Below are 22,923 nucleotides of genomic sequence, written 5' to 3' on the forward strand. Positions count from 1 at the left end.
CGAAACATTGTGCCAGAAATAATAAGAAGAGATAAGAGAGTATAAAGTAATCTAGTCTAATAAAATGTACAGTGAGATTTTAAGTCCAAGAGAAGCTAAACAATAATATAAATACATATAAAACTTGGCAGCTAACGCACTTCTGCTTATCCGGCGCTTCTGAGGTATTTTGTTTGTTTGCAAACCGTTTCTCATGCGTGCCTTACGGATGTATTTCAGCACAGGAAGTGAAACAGGCCTGCTTTCTATTATCAGTAAACCGAATATATTCTGCCGCTATTAATAATCTGTAGAGGGGGAAAATAGAAAGAGGAAGTGTGAAGACTCAAAACGCATGGCAGAGAGCTTAATATATATTTTTATGTAGTTATAGGAAGCAGCAGAGAGGATGGATTTAGAAATGTCTCTCTTCAAATGTGTGCAGGTGTAAGAGGATGGTGGTGGTGATCTCTGATGAATACCTGGACAGCGACGCCTGCGACTTCCAGACCAAGTTTGCTCTCAGCCTTTGCCCCGGTGAGAAACATCACATGAAAGGAAACGGCGTCTGACGAACCTGTGCATGCATGCGACTGTTTTGTATTCAAACATTGACAGGTTTAGAGAGCATGACAGATGTGACGGGTGAAACGATCATGACATTGCAAAAATGTACAGATATTGAAAGTAAAAATGGTTTAATGAACATATTAAAACATCTATTGACCACAAAGCCCTGCTGTTATTGTCTGTAAGCAATCAGGTCCTAAATAAGCTGCAAAGGGACTCCATACTTTATTGATATATATGATTTAGAGCAGGGGGGGCAAACTCAAATACACAGTGGGCCAAAATACAAAACCGAGTACTAGTGGAGGGCCGGACTGGTTCAATGTTTATTGCAGAACTTATTGAAATGAACTTATTGCACATATTAAACCTGGAACTAACAAAGCTTAAACTATTGCCTATAGAAACAACATTAAATAATCAGCTGCATTCATGTCTCATGGCTCTATCTGCAGCTTCTCCAGAGTCACTTCTTATGAGTACATTTTCCCACAGGCCAACAACAGCTTCAACAAAACTATTTCCCTCAGAGAGAAAACCAAACATGTCCTGTTGCCGTGTGAGAGAAAGAGCAGAAGGAAGCATCCATTAAACTCAGTGTGCTGCTCTGATGCTAGTTCAGATACTTGGCATCTCATCTTGGGTGCAAGGTCATCAATGTTTGGGGTCCGGCTCTGAGCGGAGGAGACCCTCAGGATGGAGTGAAGGTGCAATATACAGGCGGACAGATCTAATAGGAATTAGAAATTATCCTGCGGCCCGAAATTAAATCCACCACGGTCCTGATTTGGCCCCCGGGCCTTGAGTTTGACACATGTGGTTTAGAGTCATATTTGGGGGATTTATCTATGCCTAAAATTACAATTATTTGCCCCTTTTTGTTTGTTTGTTCACCGTGTAAAGCGGCGTTGGGTCCCTTGAAAGGCGCTATACAAATGTAATCTATTATTATTATTATTATTAAAATGCACAAGATGTTTACTTTCTTACCAATTATGTTATTGATTTCTTTAAGACCCTCTTTTCAGAATTGTTGGATATATGCACATTTTTAATAAACAGTGAACATGTCTGTTATTTAGCACTTAAATCCGGCTTCATTTTGCCGCGTCTCACTGGTAGTCTGACTTATCTTAAGTTGAAGTTCCTTTGCTCTATTAGTTGTCAAACAGCCATATACGTTGAGATAATTTCACACCTTACTCTCAATTTCAAAACCAAAGTCATTCTCCCTTTCTTTTGTAATTGTAGCCGTGTTTTTCTGCATTGTCCCAGAGAGTAACCCAACTTTTTTTGAATATTTGTTCCTCTCAGGAGCTCGAGGGAAGCGTCTTATCCCAGTGAAGTACAAGCCAATGTCAAGGCCGTTTCCCAGCATCCTTCGCTTCCTCACGATATGCGACTACACCCGGCCGCTCACACAGGACTGGTTCTGGAAACGTCTCGCCAAAGCCCTCTCACAGCCAGCCAGTCATATTTAAAGGCGCCTTTTTTATTATTAAACATCATATCGTTAAAGTACGTGCAATTGCTTGTGTCACTTTTAATTTACTCGGTCTATTTGTGTTTCCTATGAGGATGAAATGGTGATTATTATGAAGCTGCACAGGGATACCAAATATCAGTTATGTTTCAGGAATATCAGGTTGCTGCCGCTGTTTTGTATTTATGTGAGGTACAATGTGAGGAGGAGGTGTTTGTATTCAGAACAGCATACCTAATTCTCTGTAAACGCTGTTTTTATTGCGCTTGCCACTTCCTGTTACGGGGCAACTTCTCGATGAGATTGTATCTGAAGAGGAAGAGATTTCAGATTGTTCCACTAAAGTCTACTGACACCTACCTTTATCTCTCTTTCTGTATCAGTCATCACAGTGGTTTTACATTTGATAATTTTGTATATGCTAAGATGTAATGTATTTGACTTTGAAAATAAATTGAATGAGTATTATTTCCTTTAATAAATGTATCACATTTTTAAAAGGCAGTTTCCTTTCATTTCAGAAGCAGAATTCATGTACTATTAACCCAGAGGGAGAAATTAGATTAAAAAGAATCTGTGCAGTATTAAAATAAGAATATATTCCAATGTTGTCCAGCAGGTGTCGCCAGTGTGCAGATAAACGTTATAAAATCAGAGGTGTAGTTAATTGAATGCTATAAAGAAGACCTCAGCCTAGTACATTTGACAGTTAACACATCCACATCCAATCACAGAGCAGCGTATGTGATACCGTCCAATCAGTGAACAGGGTGGTCTGGAGAAACGCCTCTTTTCACACGGGTATTTTATTGTTAATATGTGCCCTGAGTATGGCCTGTCAGGTAGAATTTCCCAGCCTATGCTCAACATAAAAGTGCTTCATCAATGAGATTATTTTGGGTTCTAATGGATTAAGTATGGGATGTGATTATTTGAAAAAAATCATGTGGTTTGTCGGATGTATGAGAAGAATGGATGCCTCTAAGTCCTTCAGCTGGGAAAATTAATGACCGAGTATTGAACAGCCCGCCATTGAACGTGTGGCGGAACCCACACGCCTTATTCGTTTTTAGGCATGTTTAACCTAATATTAAAATACTATTTGTAGTGTTTGCTGGTACCTAGAAGGGGAAATACAAATACATGCAGTCTCAAGATAAATAAAGCTACATATTTGTGCAACAAACCTTTCAAAAAGTCACTGTACACTGTCACAGTCAGGGTAATTAACCGCCAACCTGAGCTAATAATAATTCCCCCTTTTTAATGACTGTATTCGAATTCAGGATTTACGCCCCTCACTCAATATGGCGACCCGGGAGGTCCACATTTGCTCAGTAGGAATGCGGTAGGCGGGGCTGCGAGGCTCGTGTCAAACTTTGGGAATGACAGGAGTGCTGCAGGATTCGCAAAGAAGGGGAAGTGTCGCCCTCCTGTTTGGATTACTTCTTTTACGCACAGTGTATGGGATTGACCACATTTTCTGCAGATAGTAGACGGCCCCCTGCACACTCCTCAGCCATGTCCGAGGACCAGAGCCCCCAAACCTGGTCTATCAACAAAGATGACTATGAGCTACACGAGGTGATTGGTATGTATGTGGTCCTTAGCTTTGTTAGCTCAATGTGTTAACCGTTGTGCAGTTAGCTCCATTAAAGTGACAGCTTTAATTAATTCACGTGTTTACATCAAGAAGAAGGCATGTTATATTTTCTGGAGCTAGGATAAGTTCATCGCGTTTGGCCGATTTGGCAATCCTAGCCGGGCGGTGTTGTGTTTTAGTCAGTGATACGCTAACCCCGTCCACCGGGGCCACGCCGGGGCATTACACGATTACGTTACTATATTCAGGTACTGACTATTTGCTGGAAAATAACTGCTTTCATTGAGTATTTGAATATTGATTTTAACTGCTATTCATAGTACATTATAGTATAGTTTTTTCTTATTTGATCACTAAAAGGCGTAGTATCAATGACATATAGTGGTGGAAGAAGTACTCTAATAATTTACTTAAGTAAAAGTAGCAATTATGCAGTGCAAAAATAAGTGAAAGTCCTGCATTCAATCTGTACTTAAGTAAGCGTGCAAGTATTAACATCAACATATATTTCAAAGTACTCACTATGCAGAATGGTCCATTTAAGCACCATATATATTTTTAATGTCTGTATTAAAATGATTGGTGCATTAATGTGTTCAACCCTTTTTAATGTTGCATAAAGTGGGGTTTGTATGAATGACTTAACATTTAATAATATATGTTTATTTATTAAGTACAATACTTGAGTAAATGTACTCATTCCCCCCATTCCCAAATATAATACACTTCATATTAAAGCATATCACTTTTTCCAAAACACTGGTGTTGCCACTACAAAGTCCAGAGATTAGACTCGATGGTCCTTCCCAGAGTAGAGCTGTTTTGGGCAATTTACTGCGTGAATGAATCCAGTTATGTGAGAGCAGTTGGAGAGGATGAATCAGTTTTGAAGGGCTCTTAAACACGTCTCGAAAAGGAAATGGGGGGGGGGGGAAGCAATTTGAGAATTTGCTGGGAAACATAAAAAATGCTTTGTTTTATCAGTCTGCTTTGATGTATCACTTTGGACACATATAACACACCTTTCCAGCAGCTGTTCTTGAGATGTTCTCATATTTACCACCCCACCCCACCACACCTTTAACCTGACCCTGTCGTCTGCTCAGAGGGAAGGAGTGTGTAACATATAAGCAAAGTTTTGTCCTCTCAAATCACTACATGTGTGCCTCTGGTTGACTTTAAGTGGTGCTTGCTTCCTCTTCAGGGAGTCTGTGCATATAGAGGGTCCATTCTGCAGGCCTTTTGTATATTTTCTAAAACATACCCAGATTCAACCCATTTCCACTTTCTTGGAACATCTCATCTGAGGTCCCTCACAAGATATACCCTGCAATTTAGCATGAACACAGACAAAGCCCCTCTTGTATGGAAACAGTTCTGTGGCATTTCTCTACTACGCAATGTGCGACACAGATTGTTTGGTGAGGCTATGTCCAGGTTGTACTGGGTAAGAAGAATATCAATTTGGCTTTGGAAATAAACGGTGTAGTTGTCTAAAATGACACAAAAGCTGACCACTAGTTGCCCTTGTTTAATATCCAATCGTAACTCTCTCTAGCTGTGGTCCAAGGCTCCTCGTAAACACAAGTTGGACAGGAAAAGTCCTTCTGTTTGGCATCTGCTTCTGGTCAGGTTTAACCTTGCGGAAAGTCCTGTGGAGTTGTCCTGCTCTCTGCCCTCTTAGACAGTCTTTCTATGACTACCTTATTTCCATTACAGCTTTAAAAAATGAGCTTTGGTCTGAGGGACGCCTCGAACTAGATAATTGATCAGTAAATCAAACAATAGTCAAGTTTTCTTCCATTTCCTTTATCCATTTTTAGTGGACACTCTTTAAATCTCTTGCTGTTCTACCAAATCAGAATGACTTCCTCAGATCATTCTCCTCAGGTTACCTTCTTAGCATTTGCTGTCAGCATTTTACCAAAAATATTAGCCTCAAGAGAATAACTACTGCGGGGGAAAGAGATCGGAGCCTCAAAATAGGGAGGTTTTTTTGTGTGTTCATGTTTGGACGATCTTCTCGAGGTTGCACAACAGTCAGGGGTTGTTTCGGAGTGTGTATTTTAGAGGAGGGTTATACACATGCAGTATTGACTCCTTCAGATAATTAGTCCAGCTCACTGTTTGTGTAGGAAAGATAACATTTAGATGTTTTAATTTAGATTTGTATCAGGTAACACGAGCTGTGTGTGTCTCTTGCTGTTCTCTGCTTCTAGCATCACTGAGTGAATAAAGAAGTTGCTTTGATTGGAAATGTTCCTCATAGTCCGTTCATGTCCCATCAGAACGTGCAGTCCAGTACGTGCACACATTAAAGGAAATTGTGAAAAGAGACCTTCTTGTTTGAACTCAGTGTCCAAGAGATATTCGAGTTAAAACAGCCTCGAGGCGATCTCTCATCAAATTGTTTGTCCGACTAACTCTTCAGATTGTCCTCAGAGTTTTTAACCACATAAGAGAAGCAGAAAATCCCCAACATTTTAAAGCTGAAAACTGGAATGATTAGGGATGTAACGATACCAAAAACTCACAGTACGATAATATCGCGATAACAAGTCCACGGTACGATATTTATCGCGATATTGGAGGGAAAAAAAGTTGCAAAAAAACCAACATTTTTTTTTGCCATTTTTATTTTATTTATTTTTAAGTTGAATCTGATTTGTACAGCATTTTAGTAGGATAGTAGTATTTTAAAGTGTCAACAATATAATATCAATCAAGTTTCACTTTAGTTTTTCAAGTAATTAAACTCTAACTCACTCACTCACTCACTCACTCACTCACTCACTCACTCACTCACTCACTCACTCACTCAGCGTCATCAAGGTTATCTTTTAGGAATATGAGCACGTCCACATTTCCAGGTAGAAGCTGGGATGTTTGGGCGTTTGCAAAACCCCCTGCTGTGGAAACACTCTCTCGCTTGGTGCTGGTGTCGCTGGGACAGAGAGATATGCTTTGGCCCTGGGTGACAGCAGTGGGTCAAACTGTGCATTGTCTCTCCACCACTTCAACAACAATACAGTGTTTGCCAAGAAGGTGAGGCTTATTGACAGGGCGAGATATACTGTTGGTACTTGTCCATGTCTCTGGGTGTGTACATGTAGCGCTGTAAATACCATGTCCTTTTGTGTTCTGTTGTTTTATGTTGTAACCTACTTGCTGCCATGTTGGACAGGTCTGTCTTGAAAAAGAGATTGACGATTTAGTCAGTCTCACGACGGTATTGAGACATTTATTTATCGCGATATTCGATATATCGTTACATCCGAAGGAATTATCTGTCATGTTTGCTTCAAATAATGACCTGTTCCTTCGTGGTTTACAAAACTCCAGTAATATTATATTCTAGCAAACTTATCAGACAATCAAAAAGCAACCACTAGACTACGATTTATTGTCAACATTAAAGCTGAGGCCATTTCAATTATTAGTATTCTGTGATATCTGTGGAAAAAACACGGAGTCAAGTAACACGTTTACGATACTCAACAAGAGATAATATATTTAAGCAATAGCTCACGACAGGCCGTGGTATACTCATTATATCACAGCTAAGGGGCGTGGTTCGGCCCGACGCGAAGCTTTTCAGCCCAACTGTATACAGTTAAATCGACCGGACTTCTTTCCGCAGATGTGAGCGTCCTTAACAACGGTCAATAAGTCCTTGCTGCACAGTATCCCTTACATGTTTCCGTCTTCAGCTTTGTTACTTAGTTGGCTTCGTAACGGACGTAATGTAACGGTTGTAGCTTTTCTCAGATGCGGAGGGATACGGACTTGTTGTGAAAAGTAACTACAATTCTACCCGTGGTATACACTCATTATATGACGGCTAAGAACCAATCAGATTGCTTGATTTGACTTGTCCGTTTTTATAATATGGCAATTTGACCCAGTTACATTTATATCAACTCACAAAAACCACTAACATATGATTTGACAAATTCATTCCTGGGCTCTCGCAGACATTTAAGTGAAACACTGTTCTTTTTAATACTAGCAATAAAATAGACCTTGTCTATAAAGTGCCACATCGCTCAATTTTAAGTACTGTACTGGGTTACATGCCATGGGAATGACTTTGGATCAATGTTGAGTCAGAGGCTACTGGTAAGAAGAAGTCATGTGACATTTTCTCGTTGTACCTTTCTATGAATAATGGAATGACATCCAGGTATGCAGAGGAAGGACGTCAGGCGCGAACTGGCCCGGTGAGAAACAGACAAACTGATGGTGACCTCATCCATGAAGAAGCCAATCAAAGACGAAGCTAAAACGATAATTGTGCCTGGCATAAATATTCAACAAGTATCCGTAGCGTTTTCTGATGAATGAAAATCACGTTTTTTTTTTTTACCAGACTCCTTTCTGCGGATTGATATGGCCGCACACAGTCCCTTGATCCTCCTTAGCAACAGTCTTTTCGCCTTGTCTGCTATCGTAAATCAGCAGACCACTGGAATGCCCCGTTGACCAATCAGAATCAAGTATTCAACCTGAGCAGTGTAATCATTTGGTCTTATCTAACGAGTACCACGAGACGCTGAGATTTAAATTGTTTCTTGTCATTTTAATGGTGTTTTAATGATTACATTTAGTGTCATGCTGGTTCTTAGTCCGCGTCCTCGGTAAGATTATCAATCTGTCGACTATTCCCTTGTGTCTCCCCATCTTTTAAAAGACTTCTTGGCCGTGCACCAGAATAGAAAGAATGCAAACATTCCATACTGGGACGTCAACTCCCTAAAGAGCAAACATGTCAGCTATCGGCTTGACGGCAAAGCAGCACACGAGTATTTGGGGTTAAACAGGAAAGTTCATTTAAGGAAAAACCTCTTGCCCGGCCCGTGCACACTTCGCCCGGTCGTAGTGTGATGATCTGCGGGCTCCACTTGTTTTGAGGAAACATGCTTACAGAAAACATTGGATGCTTTTTTTGAAAGATCATGATTGTTTTGTCAATGCTTCCCTCACAGCGTGGTCACGCTCTCGTCCCCTCTGTGGCCGAGTTCAACATCCAGAGAGATGCCATTACATTTATGATATAATCAAACGTGTGCAAAGATTTAATCGTGAAGTAAAGTTACTTAAATGTACAGCGAATTGTATCTTTGAAGTTGTGTTTTCGTCTGTATTCGTAACGGCTGATCCTGTTCTCTTTTATTAAGTCTTTTTAAAAACATGAGGTGTAACAAAATGGTTTCTCTGCATCCTAGTGTTAGGAGCAGTGGGCTGCCATTTTGAACGGCGCCCGGGGGGCAGTGTGGGGAACGGTGCCTTGCTCAGGGACACCTCGGTAGCACTTGGTCTTGCCGGGACTTCAACTGGTGACCTTCCAGTTGCCAAGCCAAGTCCCCTTGGACCTCGCCGCCGCCCACTTAAATGCAGCCTTTACATTCGTTCCAGCAGATTAGATGTTGACTGTTTCGAAGCCACTAATGCAGTTTCTGTTTCTCCTCCCAATTCGGAAGAAGACGTTTTGTGACGATCTTATTTTCTACGACTGACTTGTGTCCCCCTGTGTGCATCGTAGTATAATCACTGCAGCTTTGCTTCAAACCTCAAAGGCTTCTCTGAGTATTTCATAATCATGTAACTGGATAGTAGAGACGTGACTCCTCTGAGCCGAGCAACCTTGTGCTAAGCTTGGAATCAATATCAAAGAGCATCAGGTCCATGTTAACTCACGGCCCTGACTAGCTGCTGGATGGCTCCTCTTTTGGAGACTAATTGGCTGGCCTTGGTGCCCCTTGACCTGACCCAACAACCCCTCCCCCCTTTTCCACACACACACACACACACACACACACACACACACACACACACACACACACACACACACACACACACACACACACACACACACACACACACACACACACACACGCTCCCCAGCTTGTCCATCCACCCCTGGTGACTGGCTGTTTGTTTGGAGCAATTTACACGCCAATGTGTACCAGCGGAGCAACTGGCTCCCATCACTGGCCGCCCTCCAGGGGGTTTGGTTCGTGGGGGGGGGGGGCTATGGAGGATATATTACAGCCCCTAGTTTTGAGCTATGGTGGAGTTATCTGTGATTTCTTTAATGCGGGATAGTTGTGCAACTCCAAGCATTAGATGGCACCCGCTATAGCTTCAGGAAGTAGTCTTTATCAGCCATATTCAAGATGCAAGGCTTTTATTGTCATGTGTGCAGTGTAGTTATGACGATGACAATCTTAGGTCACAAGCTCCTCCAACAGTGCAACACAATAAAACACAAAGCCATGTTAGGGAAACTTCCATCTCTTCTCTGCTCCCTGATCTCACGGAGAATTGTAAGTGGCTACTGCCTGAGATCGCATGCTGTGGTTTTATTAAATGTGCCAACTGCTAGGACTGTCTTAGGGAAGACAGCTTTTAGATGCAGCTCCTCTGTCTTGGAACAGTCTGCACATTAAATGGAAACTGAGCAATCTGGTGCCACTAAATGTTTTTAAAGCTCGGTTGGATGCTACTCAATCGGAAGCTGTTGGTACCTGCTTATGTGGATAATTATGTACATGATGCTGGATGATGTCCTTTTGTTGTTCTGTTTATGCTTTTATGTTTCATGTGGAACTACTTGAGCAGGTCTCCCTTGGAAAAGAGATCAATGATCTCAATGGGATTTTATCTGTATAAATAAAGGTTTGAAATGAAATGAAATGAAAACAGATAAAATATTGCAAGTAAATGGAATATAGTAGAAATAGTGCAGAAAAGTCTATATACAGTAATTGGAATATTGATATATATATCATGACCGAAAGAACGAGATCGCGGATGCAAGCGGCCGAGATGGGTTTCCTCCGCAGGGTGGCTGGTGTCTCCCTTAGAGATAAGGTGAGAAGTTCGGTCATCAGGGAGGGACTCGGAGTTGAGTCGCTCCTCCTTCGCGTCAAAAGAAGCCAGTTGAGGTGGTTCGGGCACCTAGTTAGGATGCCACCTGGGAGGTGTTCCAGGCACGTCCAGCTGGGAAGAGACCAAGGGGTAGACCTAGGACCAGGTGGAGGGATTATATCTGTTCGCTGGCCTGGGAGCGCCTTGGGATCCCCCAGTCAGAGCTGGTTGATGTCGCCAGGGAAAAGAAAGTTTGGGGCTCTCTGCTGGAACTGCTACCCCCGCGACCCGACCACGGATAAGCGGGAGAAGATGGATGGATGGATATAAGTTGCGAACAGATGAAAGTTATGGATGTTCTTTCAAAAGTTCAGGTGTTGAACTGTCTGTTTTTGCGGGTATTAAAGTGACTTTAGTCGATTAGTGTTGGAGAATTGGGCAGAAATGACTTGCTGCAATCCATTTGATGGATAGTGCCTCTTCAATATGATTTGCGATATGTGAGAGATACATTTTTTTGTACATTATTTGCATTATCATAAAAAAATATATTAAAATGATTTGTTTTCTTTTAGGAGAAGGTGAACAAAGTTCAGTCACTAGAATACAGTTTTGTTGACCACATATTTAGCCTTTTACCGTATGTTTTCCTCACTGCATTTCAGATATTGCACTGGTCCAAACTGTATTACTTAATTTAGATAAAACTAATTGTGCAGCCCTCGTGTCAAATACAGGAAATTACAAGGAAATGGCAGCGGTTAATAATCTCAGTTGCATCTCATGTTATCCTTTGCTTCTCCCACGCAGCCTGAGGCCAGAACTACACTGAACAAAAAACAGTTCAATAAAAAGCAGTTTTCAGTCTTCAGGGACGGCTTCACTTTTTAATTAAAATCAGGAAACAGTGTAGGTCTTTTTTGAATGCCTCCCGACAACGTTGTTGTTAATATTTGGCCGCAGCTAGTCAGCTACTAAGAGCGAGCAGGAGGTTAGGAAAAGGTTACTGCGGAGTGAACCAACGCACCGATCACTCTTTCAGACCTGCTGCCATCGGACAATGTGCTCCAGGCATCGCTCAGCATCACGTGTGTGTAGTGCTGCGTACCTGGACTCACATTCAGGTTCAGGTCCGGACTCAAGTCCGGAGGTTCAGGTTCAGGTCCGGACTTATAAGTCCGGACCTGAACCCATGGCTTGTGTCAAGTTGCGTGAGTAACTAAAGTGAACTTATTGTGAGCTAATTATCAATTGAAAATTAACTCATAATCAACTCAAATTCAAACTCGTCAGGTTTATTGTGCTCCCTTCCAACTTGTGTCTACATTTCTCTACAAAGTACAAATGACTTATGACAGCAACTACAGTGAACTACTACAAAGTTCAAACATGTATTTCATTTACCAAACTAAAGTAACCAAACAGTCCCTGAGCTGACTGAGCCTAAATCCCTAAAGCGTTGCTGAAAGGTAGAGTGTAGAGTAGACTATACGCATTACACTGTTACACACCTACTATAGTATACAGTATAGGCTACACTGTATGTACAGTCAGAGTGTACTGTACTGTCTGTACACCATGTATTTTCTACAACTCTACATGTGTACATTATACAGTACATATTACATACATAGTGATGTACATACATACTGTTAGAAATTCAAATCAATGTTGATATGGCGTAATTTTGAATTAAATACACTAATTTAAATTAGTTTTATTCTGAAAAAACCGGAAGTTCACTAACTATTAACTTAATACTTTTATTCTGAAAATTCTTCACTTCCGGTTAGCATTAGCATGTGGCGAAATGCTACGTTTTCAAACCGTGAATCGAAGGTGAAATGACATGTGATGTTGTACACTGAGCACACTGGGATTAGCACTCATTTATTGACGCTGAATAACGTTTATCAGGGAATGTTTAAATAACTACAGACACCAGAATATACGTAAGTGCTAGTTTTTTTGCGAGTCCAAGTACCGGTTCCCGACGTTCCGGTTTTAACCGGACTTGAACCGAAACTTTTTACAAGTCCAGTACCGGTTAGGCGTACCGGTACGCAGCACTACGTGTGTGTGTGTGTGTGTGTGTGTGTGTGTGTGTGTGTGTGTGTGTGTGTGTGTGTGTGTGTGTGTGTGTGTGTGTGTGTGTGTGTGTGTGTGTGTGTGTGTGTGTGTGTGTGTGTGTGTGTGTGTGTGTGTGTGTGTGTGTGTGTGTGTGTGTGTGTGTGTGTGTGTGTATAAAGAGAGCGGGGCAGTGACCTCACACGAAGCAGGAACAACAGGCTCTCTTAGGAGGGAGACAACAATCCTTCACTCTACCACCGATATCCAGGATGAAGATTAGTCCACTCTTGTTGGATTCAAACTTTAATCCGATTGCATTCATGTGTTCTTTGCTTGTTTTTATCTAAACAGCTGTAGTTGTGGAATGAACTAGCGAAGACCTGTTCTTTTTTCACAATACTATACTATATGATGCAACTTTTAAGAAGTTAGCATGGGCAATAACCGTGATTTGAAGTGGTGTCCAGGTTTTGAAATCTGTTGAAAGAGGCCTAATATGTTCACACACAGGACATATGTGTGGTCTCCTTCTTCTGTCCAGGGCGCGACAATAACACGCTGAAGGGAAAACCCCAAAAAGTGTCTCCTTTAAAAATCCAGACCTCATTGATATATTACTTGTGTCAAAAGCAAATCATGCTTTTCCGGTTGTTACCCGTCCCCTTGTGTGTTATAGCTTGTTCTGCATGTGAACGGTCTGCAGAGTCAAAACCCTCAAAGTGCACCCTGTAGCGAGTAAACTCTAACTCCTAGTTACCGGGTCCGCCTGCGGCGCGTTACGGCTGCGCCGCGGTTTTGGTCCGGTCTCCTCCGGGTCATACCCTACCGGGCGCGTTTCAGAAGCATTACGGAAGCGGAGCGTCGTGCATGCCGGCTCGCACTTCTTGTTGATTTGGGGGGTGGGCCGGATGCTGTCACCGTTCCACTTCCTGCCCGACATTACCTTACGGCTGCGTCGCGTCGAAAAATAGTCTTCAATCCTATTTTTAAAGCGGAGCCCAGCGACGAGACGCTTCTGGAGGGCAGGAGCTCCAACAAGCCGTGTAGGACAGAGAGTGAATACACAGACTTTACAGAGATGCTGTGAGAAACCAATGTGAGTTTGGAACATTGAACAATATACATGTATTCTCGTCGACCTCAACGACGGAATTATGATCAGTAGAAATGGGACCTTTAACATCCTCCTAGTTATAAAACTGCCATCGTGTCAAGAATAAAAATTTTTTTTTCAAAAAAGCACTGAACACAAACTTGAATGTGTGCCGCGAATCTACAAAAGGGAATTTGGTTCTCTCTCCGACAACCCTACCCCTACCCCTGCCCTATCCTCCTGGGGAAGTCTGGGTTAAAGAGTCACTCCCTCCCCTCCATCAGGCAGGATTTGGGAAAGCTGATTCATAATTGATGAACAGAAAGTGAAGCTTTGCCAAAGAGAAATCGGATGAACTGTGAAAAGCAAAACTGTGCTTAACCTGCCTGAACTCGGGAGGATTTAAAAGTGATTAAAGTTTGTAGACGGGTTAGGGAAGGGGCAGACGGTTACACGAAGCCTCAGGATGGGAATATGACCTCGAATGATCGTGCCAAAGTTCATTTCCACAACAGCACTGACGGTCTTAAACCAGATGATCATTATTGTACTGAATATTAATCAAAGTGATGTTTTTCTCGTGTGTTTCAGGGAGTGGGGCCACAGCAGTGGTTCAGGCAGCGTACTGTTTACCACGCAAGGAGAAGGTGGCCATCAAACGTATCAACCTCGAGAAGTGCCAGACGAGCATGGACGAACTCCTGGTAAGAAACACAACACAGAATGTGATATCCTGTTGCATGCAATGTGTTACTTACCGATAGGCATGTCTATGGTTTTAAAGGGTTTAGTGCTTTGCTAAGGTTAGCAAAGCCTCTGCAGGCTAGCTAGCTAACTGAGCTAGCCACTGATGTGCAGCACGTTACACACCGAGATGTTAAAGTACACACATCTTTTCCTCAAGTAGAAGTACAGATACTCGTGTTTAAACATACTCTGGTGAAAGTAGAAGTACTGACTAAACTTCTTTACTCAAGTAGAAGTAAAGAGGCTTTGAAGTGTACTTCAGTAAAAAGTACCCATAGCTAGCAGCTGCTTTAAAGAGTACCTGACCTCCCTTTATATCAGGGGTGGGGAACCTCCGGCCTCCGGGCCGTATACGGCCCGCGAGACAATTTGGTACGGCCCTCGATGTCATTTATAAACACACGCAAAAAATAAAAAAATGAAAGAAATCTAGACCGCAAACAAATTAAACAAGCGAGTGCCTGTTTTTCCTGGCCAAGGTCAGGGTCCTTGAACACAACACGAGCCTAACGTGTCATCACGTGGTATATGTCTCGACTGACAGGGGTGCAGTTCTGACGGAGAGCACCAGAACGCCACTCCAGCACTTCAGACATTGCAGTACCGATAAGTCCATACACATGCCGCAGTTTCTGCGTGTCTGTGTCTTTAGTTGAAAGCCCAGCGGCGATCTGTTCATCTGTCATACAGTCAATAACTGTGTTGTTATCATTAGCATCTGGTTAGCTAGCTATGCTAACGAATATAAGAAGCTTTGTCTACAACCAGTGAGGTAAAGGCACATCTTTATATGATCATTATAGTTATAAAAAAAACAAGAGAATAAAGTAAACAGGTATAAAATACTATATGACAGTTATTAATAAAGAAGAATACAGTTTGAAAGGGGAGTGATTTGTCAAATATCCATAAATTAAAAGAAAATCTGCTTACAGTTGTGTTTGGGTGTTGAGAGATGTGTCCATAGATCTCCTAATGTTGCTCTCAAAGTGCACCAGATTGATGCTTTTAACTTCAACATTTAAAAAAAATCTTCCCAGGGGAGCACGCCACACCCTGCACGTGCATGCATACGCGAGTCATGGTGAGATATCTGGATTAAGAGGTTGCTTTTTCTTTGCACAGAATGAAATGAATGGGCTGTGATTTTAGTTTTTTTAAGCAGAGGTCAATAACTTGTACGGCCCTCTGAGGATATTGTAAAAATTGAAATGGCCCTTGAGAGGAAAAAGGTTCCCCACCCCTGCTTTATATCAATAGAACAATAATGTCATTGTTAGCTAATGAATGTTTCCATGCTGAACAACGGCAACATGACAACGTTTCCATTGGTCCCTCTTCTTTAGAGAAGACCAGGAAGTGTTCCAACCAATAGGCACGCAGTGACTCTAAAGAATAATGATCACGCCCCAAACACACATTCTGACTAAAGGAACCAGCTGTTTGGAAAATGAGAGAAGTAGAAAGTACAGGTATTTGGGTTCAACATGTAAGAAGTAGAAAGTACAGGTATTTGAGTTCAACATGTGAGAAGTAGAAAGTACAGGTATTTGTGTTCAACATGTGAGAAGTAGAAAGTACAGGTATTTGAGTTCAACATGTGAGAAGTAGAAAGTACAGGTATTTGTGTTCAACATGTAAGAAGTAGAAAGTACAGGTATTTGAGTTCAACATGTAAGAAGTAGAAAGTACAGGTATTTGGGTTCAACATGTAAGAAGTAGAAAGTACAGGTATTTGAGTTCAACATGTAAGAAGTAGAAAGTACAGGTATTTGGGTTCAACATGTAAGAAGTAGAAAGTACAGGTATTTGTGTTCAACATGTAGGAAGTAGAAAGTACAGGTATTTGGGTTCAACATGTAGGAAGTAGAAAGTACAGGTATTTGAGTTCAACATGTGAGAAGTAGAAAGTACAGGTATTTGAGTTCAACATGTAAGAAGTAGAAAGTACAGGTATTTGAGTTCAACATGTAAGAAGTAGAAAGTACAGGTATTTGGGTTCAACATGTAAGAAGTAGAAAGTACAGGTATTTGAGTTCAACATGTAAGAAGTAGAAAGTACAGGTATTTGTGTTCAACATGTAGGAAGTAGAAAGTACAGGTATTTGAGTTCAACATGTAAGAAGTAGAAAGTACAGGTATTTGTGTTCAACATGTAGGAAGTAGAAAGTACAGGTATTTGGGTTCAACATGTAGGAAGTAGAAAGTACAGGTATTTGAGTTCAACATGTAAGAAGTAGAAAGTACAGGTATTTGGGTTCAACATGTAAGAAGTAGAAAGTACAGGTATTTGAGTTCAACATGTAAGAAGTAGAAAGTACAGGTATTTGTGTTCAACATGTAGGAAGTAGAAAGTACAGGTATTTGAGTTCAACATGTAAGAAGTAGAAAGTACAGGTATTTGTGTTCAACATGTAGGAAGTAGAAAGTACAGGTATTTGGGTTCAACATGTAGGAAGTAGAAAGTACAGGTATTTGGGTTCAACATGTAGGAAGTAGAAAGTACAGGTATTAGTGTTCAACATAGAAGAAGTAGAAAGTACAGGTGTTTGGGTTCAACATGTAAGAAGTAAAAAGTCGTTAGAAAAATAAGTAGTGGAGTAAAGTATTGATACCAGAAAAATGTACGTAACGAAGTATTTGTACTCCACTACTTCCCACCTCTGGTTACACAAACGTTCCTGCTAATGGCACGTGGGTGGAGTTATCTGCCCGTGTGGTCCTCTCTCTTCAGATCCCCCATCAACACGCCGTCTGCACCTGACATGCAGGCTACAGCACACGTTTATTTACTTGTCCGTTCCCTCAGGTGTACCACGGACACCCTGTCAGCATTCCAGCCGCCGTCAATCAAACACACAGGAGGAAAAATGCATTTAAAATGTTTCTTTGTACTTAATTTGGCGGCTTTTTAAAAATACTTTTTAAGATACAACTAAAAGAAAACCAAAAAAGAGACGTTAAAATAGTCCATAAATCCAATCCCGCCCACCCCTGCCTCCAGACACGTCTGCATCAAAGCAATGATGTTGGAAAAAACACGTATTTCTGACGTCAGGGATGACTTGATTGTCGATGACCTTGTGTGTGACCTCTCTCCGTGTGATCAAAGGGGGCTGCTCTAACACACGGCTTATCTGAGGTCCGTGCATGTTGGTTCCCACCTCTGCTTTTCATTACGAGCCCTCCTCCAATCGTCCCTGTCACTTCAAACACTATTCTGGTGGTCTCTGAAGACTCCTCTTACTGCCAGGAAACTGTTAGACCCACCGCCATCTTCCGGCACGGTGTCTTTATTTCCACTTTGCCATCTCAAACCCCTGCATTGGTAAAAGCTAAGATAAGATATTCCTCTCGATCCCAAATTGGGACATTTTTCCGTTGGTAATGCAGTTTAAAAGTAGGATATTGGTGTGCAATAAAAGGCATATTTAATGAATGTAAAGTTATAACTAGTCGTGACCCTTTTGTTCCACATGTGCCAGATGTTTTGGTGCTGTTGATTATTGGATGTTTCCTCTCCCCACTTCCCAACCCAAAGTCCTGGGAAGTAGGAAATACATATTGTGTATTTCGAGACGACGGCCTGGGGATTAACGGCCGATTTCTCACTACTCACTGGCGATACTGAACCCTAATTTTCCCCCGACCCCCCACGATTTTGCGGAGGATGAATCGGGGGAATGCTGCTCCCGGATTCTCGGAGCAGGCGGTCACATGGACGACAGCAAGGTCGGATTTCCTGCCTGTGGTTTCCCCCCTAATTCCCCTACCCGGGTTCAACGGCAAGGAAGCATTACGTTGAACCCAGATCGCTCCTGTGGAGAATCCTCTTATGATGTAATGCATTGCTGTACTGTTGCTGTAATGGCATAATATATGTACCTATTTTGGCTTCAGTGTTTTATAACCCTATCATTGGAGCTGAGGATTATCTCTGATTATTTAAAAGCCAAAAAAGGGCGACAGTAGCTCAGTCAGTATGGACTTGGCTTGGGAAGCAAAGGAGAATGTGTATAGTATTCTGTGTCTGTGTGTGTGTGTGTGTGTGTGTGTGTGTGTGTGTGTGTTATAGTGGCTTCTCTGTGTGACTGTGGCACCAGTTTGTGACGGTATTCCCTTTGTGACAATAGCTCGTTTATTTACTTTGGGGCTCAGTTTCAAGGTCTTCTGACACGCCAAATACTGACTGGTCGGATCTAATTCAGTAGAAAAACAATAGTGTGGCCCGGTGTTTATCTCCTATACAATCTGAGAAGGCTTAACCAAACTGAGCTTGGATATAGATTTTTTTAAATGTGTAATCCAATTAATATTTATTTACTTTTGAGTCCATTTGAGATGTTGGAGAGATATCAGTCAATTAAGCAATGTGATTTCCATTAGGCAGAGAGACGGTTTCTTTAGATGTCTGCTCTGATGTTGCTATAGATCAGATGTTGAGTTTCTGCTCTGCTGTCTGGGCCCCACAAGAAACATTAAGAAGGAGAAAATGTTGATTTATTTAGGCATTTATTGGTAAAGAGGCACAGTAGATGCAGAAAATAGAAATATGAACCAGAAACCAGGGCCTCTTTAACACGTCTGATAGATTTACATCCATGCAAAAGCAGAGGAGGGAGAAACACACTATGCTAATGTTATGCAGCTCATGAGTGCAAAACAGATGGTCATTATTAAAAAGCGACTTGACAATTATGTCCGACACACGTCACCTGGTTCTTCTGCTGCTGCTGCCATCAGTGACTTGCATATTCAAAAAGACAATGTGATGGTGAGTATGTGCTGCAGACGGGCGTGTCACCTGTGGTTTGATTCAAAAAGCCCCGAATGTTTTGTATAGAATCAGAAACAGGTTTGTTGCCAGGTAGGTTCGCACATACTAGGAGTTTGACTTGATGTCATGTTGCATATATAAAAAACAAGAAATCTAATATGAAACTACAAATCTTTTACACCGTAATAAAATACAGTTAAATAGGAATACAAATTTAAATAAAGCAGTAATTTACATGGAAACAGAATTGTATTTTAGAATATAAATTATGAAATATTAATATGTGCGTTAATGTAATGCATATAGTCTATGATGTGGCAGAGGTAAAGTGTCAGCGGGGGGGCCGGGCCTTGTTTAAGAGGCCGGTAGCGGAGGGGAAGGAACTGTTCAGGTGGCGAGAGGTATTGGTCTTGATGGGGAGGGGAGGGGGGTGAACAGTTTGTGTCCAGGGTGGGAGGGGTCGGCCACTATCTTCCCTGCCCGCCTCAGGGTCATAGGGTAGGATAGTAGTAGGATAAGTGCTATACAACACGACATAACATCAAGAAGTACAATTGTTTATGTTCATATTTAGATCTAAAATAGATGATTAAACAACTGAAGCCCTTAATAGGCACTTATGGCGCATTTCCACTACAGCGCGGTTTAAGCGTGCCGTGCCCGGCCCGTTTTTGGTTGCGTTTCCACTCGGCGTAGTTCCGGCTAGCGGGTACTTTTTCACAGTTTTTCTGGCTCTCCAAAATCGAGGTTCTTTCCGGGCCAAAAACCGGGCTGAGTATGCTAAACTAGTGAGAGAATCGCTGGCAGCTACAACAAAATTAACATATTTGACCGTGATTTAATTGTAATACACGTTTCAAAATGATGCCGAAGTAACAACATACTGATACCGGTTAGTAACAACCATGAATTAATGCTTTGACAAGTCTGCAGACAGGCGAAACACCTTTTTTTAAAATGCGTGTTTTCTGAATGGAGATCAGCTAAGCTAACGTTGTATGCTCCGACCGTCCACACTCATAACAACGGCCTACAGACATAAATAAACCAGCGACTGTATTCTCCATGACACAGGCAGTCTGGTTTGTACTTGTTTAACTTCTGTCTAGTTTCTGAACAGATATGAGGAGCTGTGAGCTCTGAGTGCTAACAGCTAACGGCTGATGTTGGTTTTGTGTTTCGCATTAAAGATGACGTCACGGCTCCGCCTACACTGCGTTACTATAGTTACTGCTGTTTGCTACGGAAACGCAGCATAAAGTGCCTAACTATACCGTACTAAGCCGAGCGAGGCCCTGCAGTGGAAAAGCGCCATTAATTATATTTGGCATATGGTTAATTAAATGTAGAAATGTACTGGCTCTAAGAAACTAAAATACTTTTATTGTTTCCTGAACTGCTTGTATAAGTTTAATTTGTTCTATAAAGATAAACGTATAGTACAACTGATGTTATTAAATGACTTCATGTACTTTTTAAAGGACTGTACAGAAAGATTAATACTTGCTTCAAAAAAGCCCTTCACAAAGCAAACACATTCCATCGAATGTCAGTCATTTCCCTAAACAATGAGGACATTTCCACTGTCTTTGCTGCAGCGTACAGTAGCTTTACAGTGACCTAACCCCCCCCCCCCCCCCCCCCCCCTCAACTCAACAACAGAGCCTCTGATTCACACATTGTCTGTCGGGGACAGATGAGACAACCTGCCAACTGCCAGAGCACGATATCCTCCTGTTCTCCCATTGTTGTCCCTTTCTGGGGTTACCCTGGCCCTCAGCGCTGAGCTGACCTTCCCTTTCCACTGAGCTGAGAACAGAGGGGGGGTGAGGGGATCATTATTGTTCCCTCTCAGCATTCAGAGACAGAATGACAGTGGAGACACAGAGATGGTGTCTGGACTGGGAGGTATTGGACAGCTTGTCACAGGGTTCGTACGGGTGCTTGAAATCCTTGAAAATGCTTGAAATTTGACGTGCTGTTTTCAAGGTTGGGAAAGTGCTTGAATTTTGGGAATGGTGCTTGAAATTGAGATAAAGTGCTTGAAAATGTAAATGCTTTACTTTTACAATAAATTGCTGTCTGACTGAATAGTTCGCTTTTTAGATTAAAAGAAAAGAATTGCTTCGCTTCTACATAAAACATCTCCGCTGCGGCCTTCCCGCGCGACCTGCAAGTGTTTGTGTTACGTGTGACCTGGGCATTCTGATGCGATAGATGACTGTGTGCCAGGAGGCTGCCGTTTCAACGAGCGTTGGCTAGCAGAAGACAAATACAAGCCATGGCTAAGACTAGGGTCAAGCCCACGAGTAGCCTCCTGCAAAGTTTGCAACAAATAACGATGCGAGAGTCTGCGCTGACGAGCCATGAAAGGTACGCCGTAGAAGAGCATTTTAGATTAGGCTAACGTTGCATGTTACGTTTGTTTAAGCTAACGTTAGCGAGCTGAATAGCGAACTCCATGAGGGATAATAATAATTGATGGGGACAATCATTTCAGAGGAGCGTACCTATGGTATGTGCGTTACAGTCGCCATCGTGTGGTGTTCAGAGGACGAAGCACTCATGGCATTTCGTGTTATAGTCACGAAATATAATCTATTGATTCGATTCGATTTTGAAAGCAATGTATTTCTACTGTATGTTTCGTGCCTAAACCAAATGTGACTTGCTCTATCGAAATCAGTCATGTGACCCGAAGACACATTTTCGTTTATTACTGTTCTGGGGGAAGCTCGCGAGTGTGTTTGTGTATTTTTGCGTTTGTGTACCGGGGAAACACTCACAAGAAACACCGGCTGTTGTTGTGCCTGCTGTGACGTTAAATTAGTCCGTTCTCCGCTTGTAATTATGCCGAAGCTTCAAAGTTGTATTTATCATCTGAATTTGCCGAAACAAGTTTAATATTCTGAAAGCCAAGACTTTGTTTATTTGAAAACAGATGAAAATAAACTGTCTTTTATATAAAATTGAAATATTATACAAGTAAAACTACATTTTGTTTTAATCCCATGTAATTGTAGAATGAACAGTCTTCCTTTGAAGATGTATAAGTCAGGAGTCTTGAGTCGTCAGAATTACCTACAAATCATTGGACACATTTGTAAATATTATTTTCCACTTGTTACCCATTGTGAGTCTATTTTTATGCAGCTCTGCGTGATTTTGTGGCTACAATTCAGGCTAATACACTACCAGAGGTGGATAAGTACTCAGATGTTGTACTTGAGTAAAAGTAGAAGTACTCAGATATTGTTTGAGTAAAAGTAGAAGTACTCAGATATTGTAGTGAAATTATAAGTACTCAGATCTTGTACTTAGTAAAAGTAGAAGTACTCAGATTGTGTACTTGAGTAAAAGTAGAAGTACTCAGGTCTTGTACTTGTGTAAAAGTAGAAGTACTCAGATCTTGTACTTGAGTAAAAGTAGAAGTACTCAGATCTTGTACTTAGTAAAAGTAGAAATACACCATGTACCTCTGAACTGTAGTGGAGTAGAAGTACACCATGTACCTCTGAACTGTAGAGAAGTAGAAGCACACCATGTACCTCTGAACTGTAGTGGAGTAGAAGTACACCATGTACCTCTGAACTGTAGATAAGTAGAAGCACACCATGTACCTCTGAACTGTAGTGGAGTAGAAGTACACCATGTACCTCTGAACTGCAGTGGAGTAGAAGTACACCATGTACCTCTGACTTGCGTTCACTACCAACCTAAAAGTACCTCAA

General features: G+C 41.7%; 2 protein-coding genes across 2 annotated transcripts in view; both read left to right on the forward strand.

The window, feature by feature from the left end:
* myd88 (MYD88 innate immune signal transduction adaptor) overlaps nt 1-2,532 on the forward strand; it is a 10,373-nt gene extending 7,841 nt beyond the window's left edge. The window contains exons 4-5 of the mRNA XM_034108832.2: nt 425-516; nt 1,864-2,532. Of these exons, the coding sequence (XP_033964723.1) occupies nt 425-516; nt 1,864-2,030 (259 nt within the window). The 3' untranslated portion in view covers nt 2,031-2,532. The remainder of the gene's footprint in view (nt 1-424; nt 517-1,863) is intronic.
* An 821-nt stretch (nt 2,533-3,353) lies between these two features.
* LOC117465662 (serine/threonine-protein kinase OSR1-like) overlaps nt 3,354-22,923 on the forward strand; it is a 74,585-nt gene continuing 55,015 nt past the window's right edge. Inside the window, exons 1-2 of the mRNA XM_034108618.2 lie at nt 3,354-3,623; nt 14,260-14,372. Of these exons, the coding sequence (XP_033964509.1) occupies nt 3,497-3,623; nt 14,260-14,372 (240 nt within the window). The 5' untranslated portion in view covers nt 3,354-3,496. The remainder of the gene's footprint in view (nt 3,624-14,259; nt 14,373-22,923) is intronic.

The sequence above is a fragment of the Pseudochaenichthys georgianus genome, chromosome 20 (assembly GCF_902827115.2).
Source record: "Pseudochaenichthys georgianus chromosome 20, fPseGeo1.2, whole genome shotgun sequence".
NCBI classification, from domain to species: Eukaryota; Metazoa; Chordata; class Actinopteri; order Perciformes; family Channichthyidae; genus Pseudochaenichthys; species Pseudochaenichthys georgianus.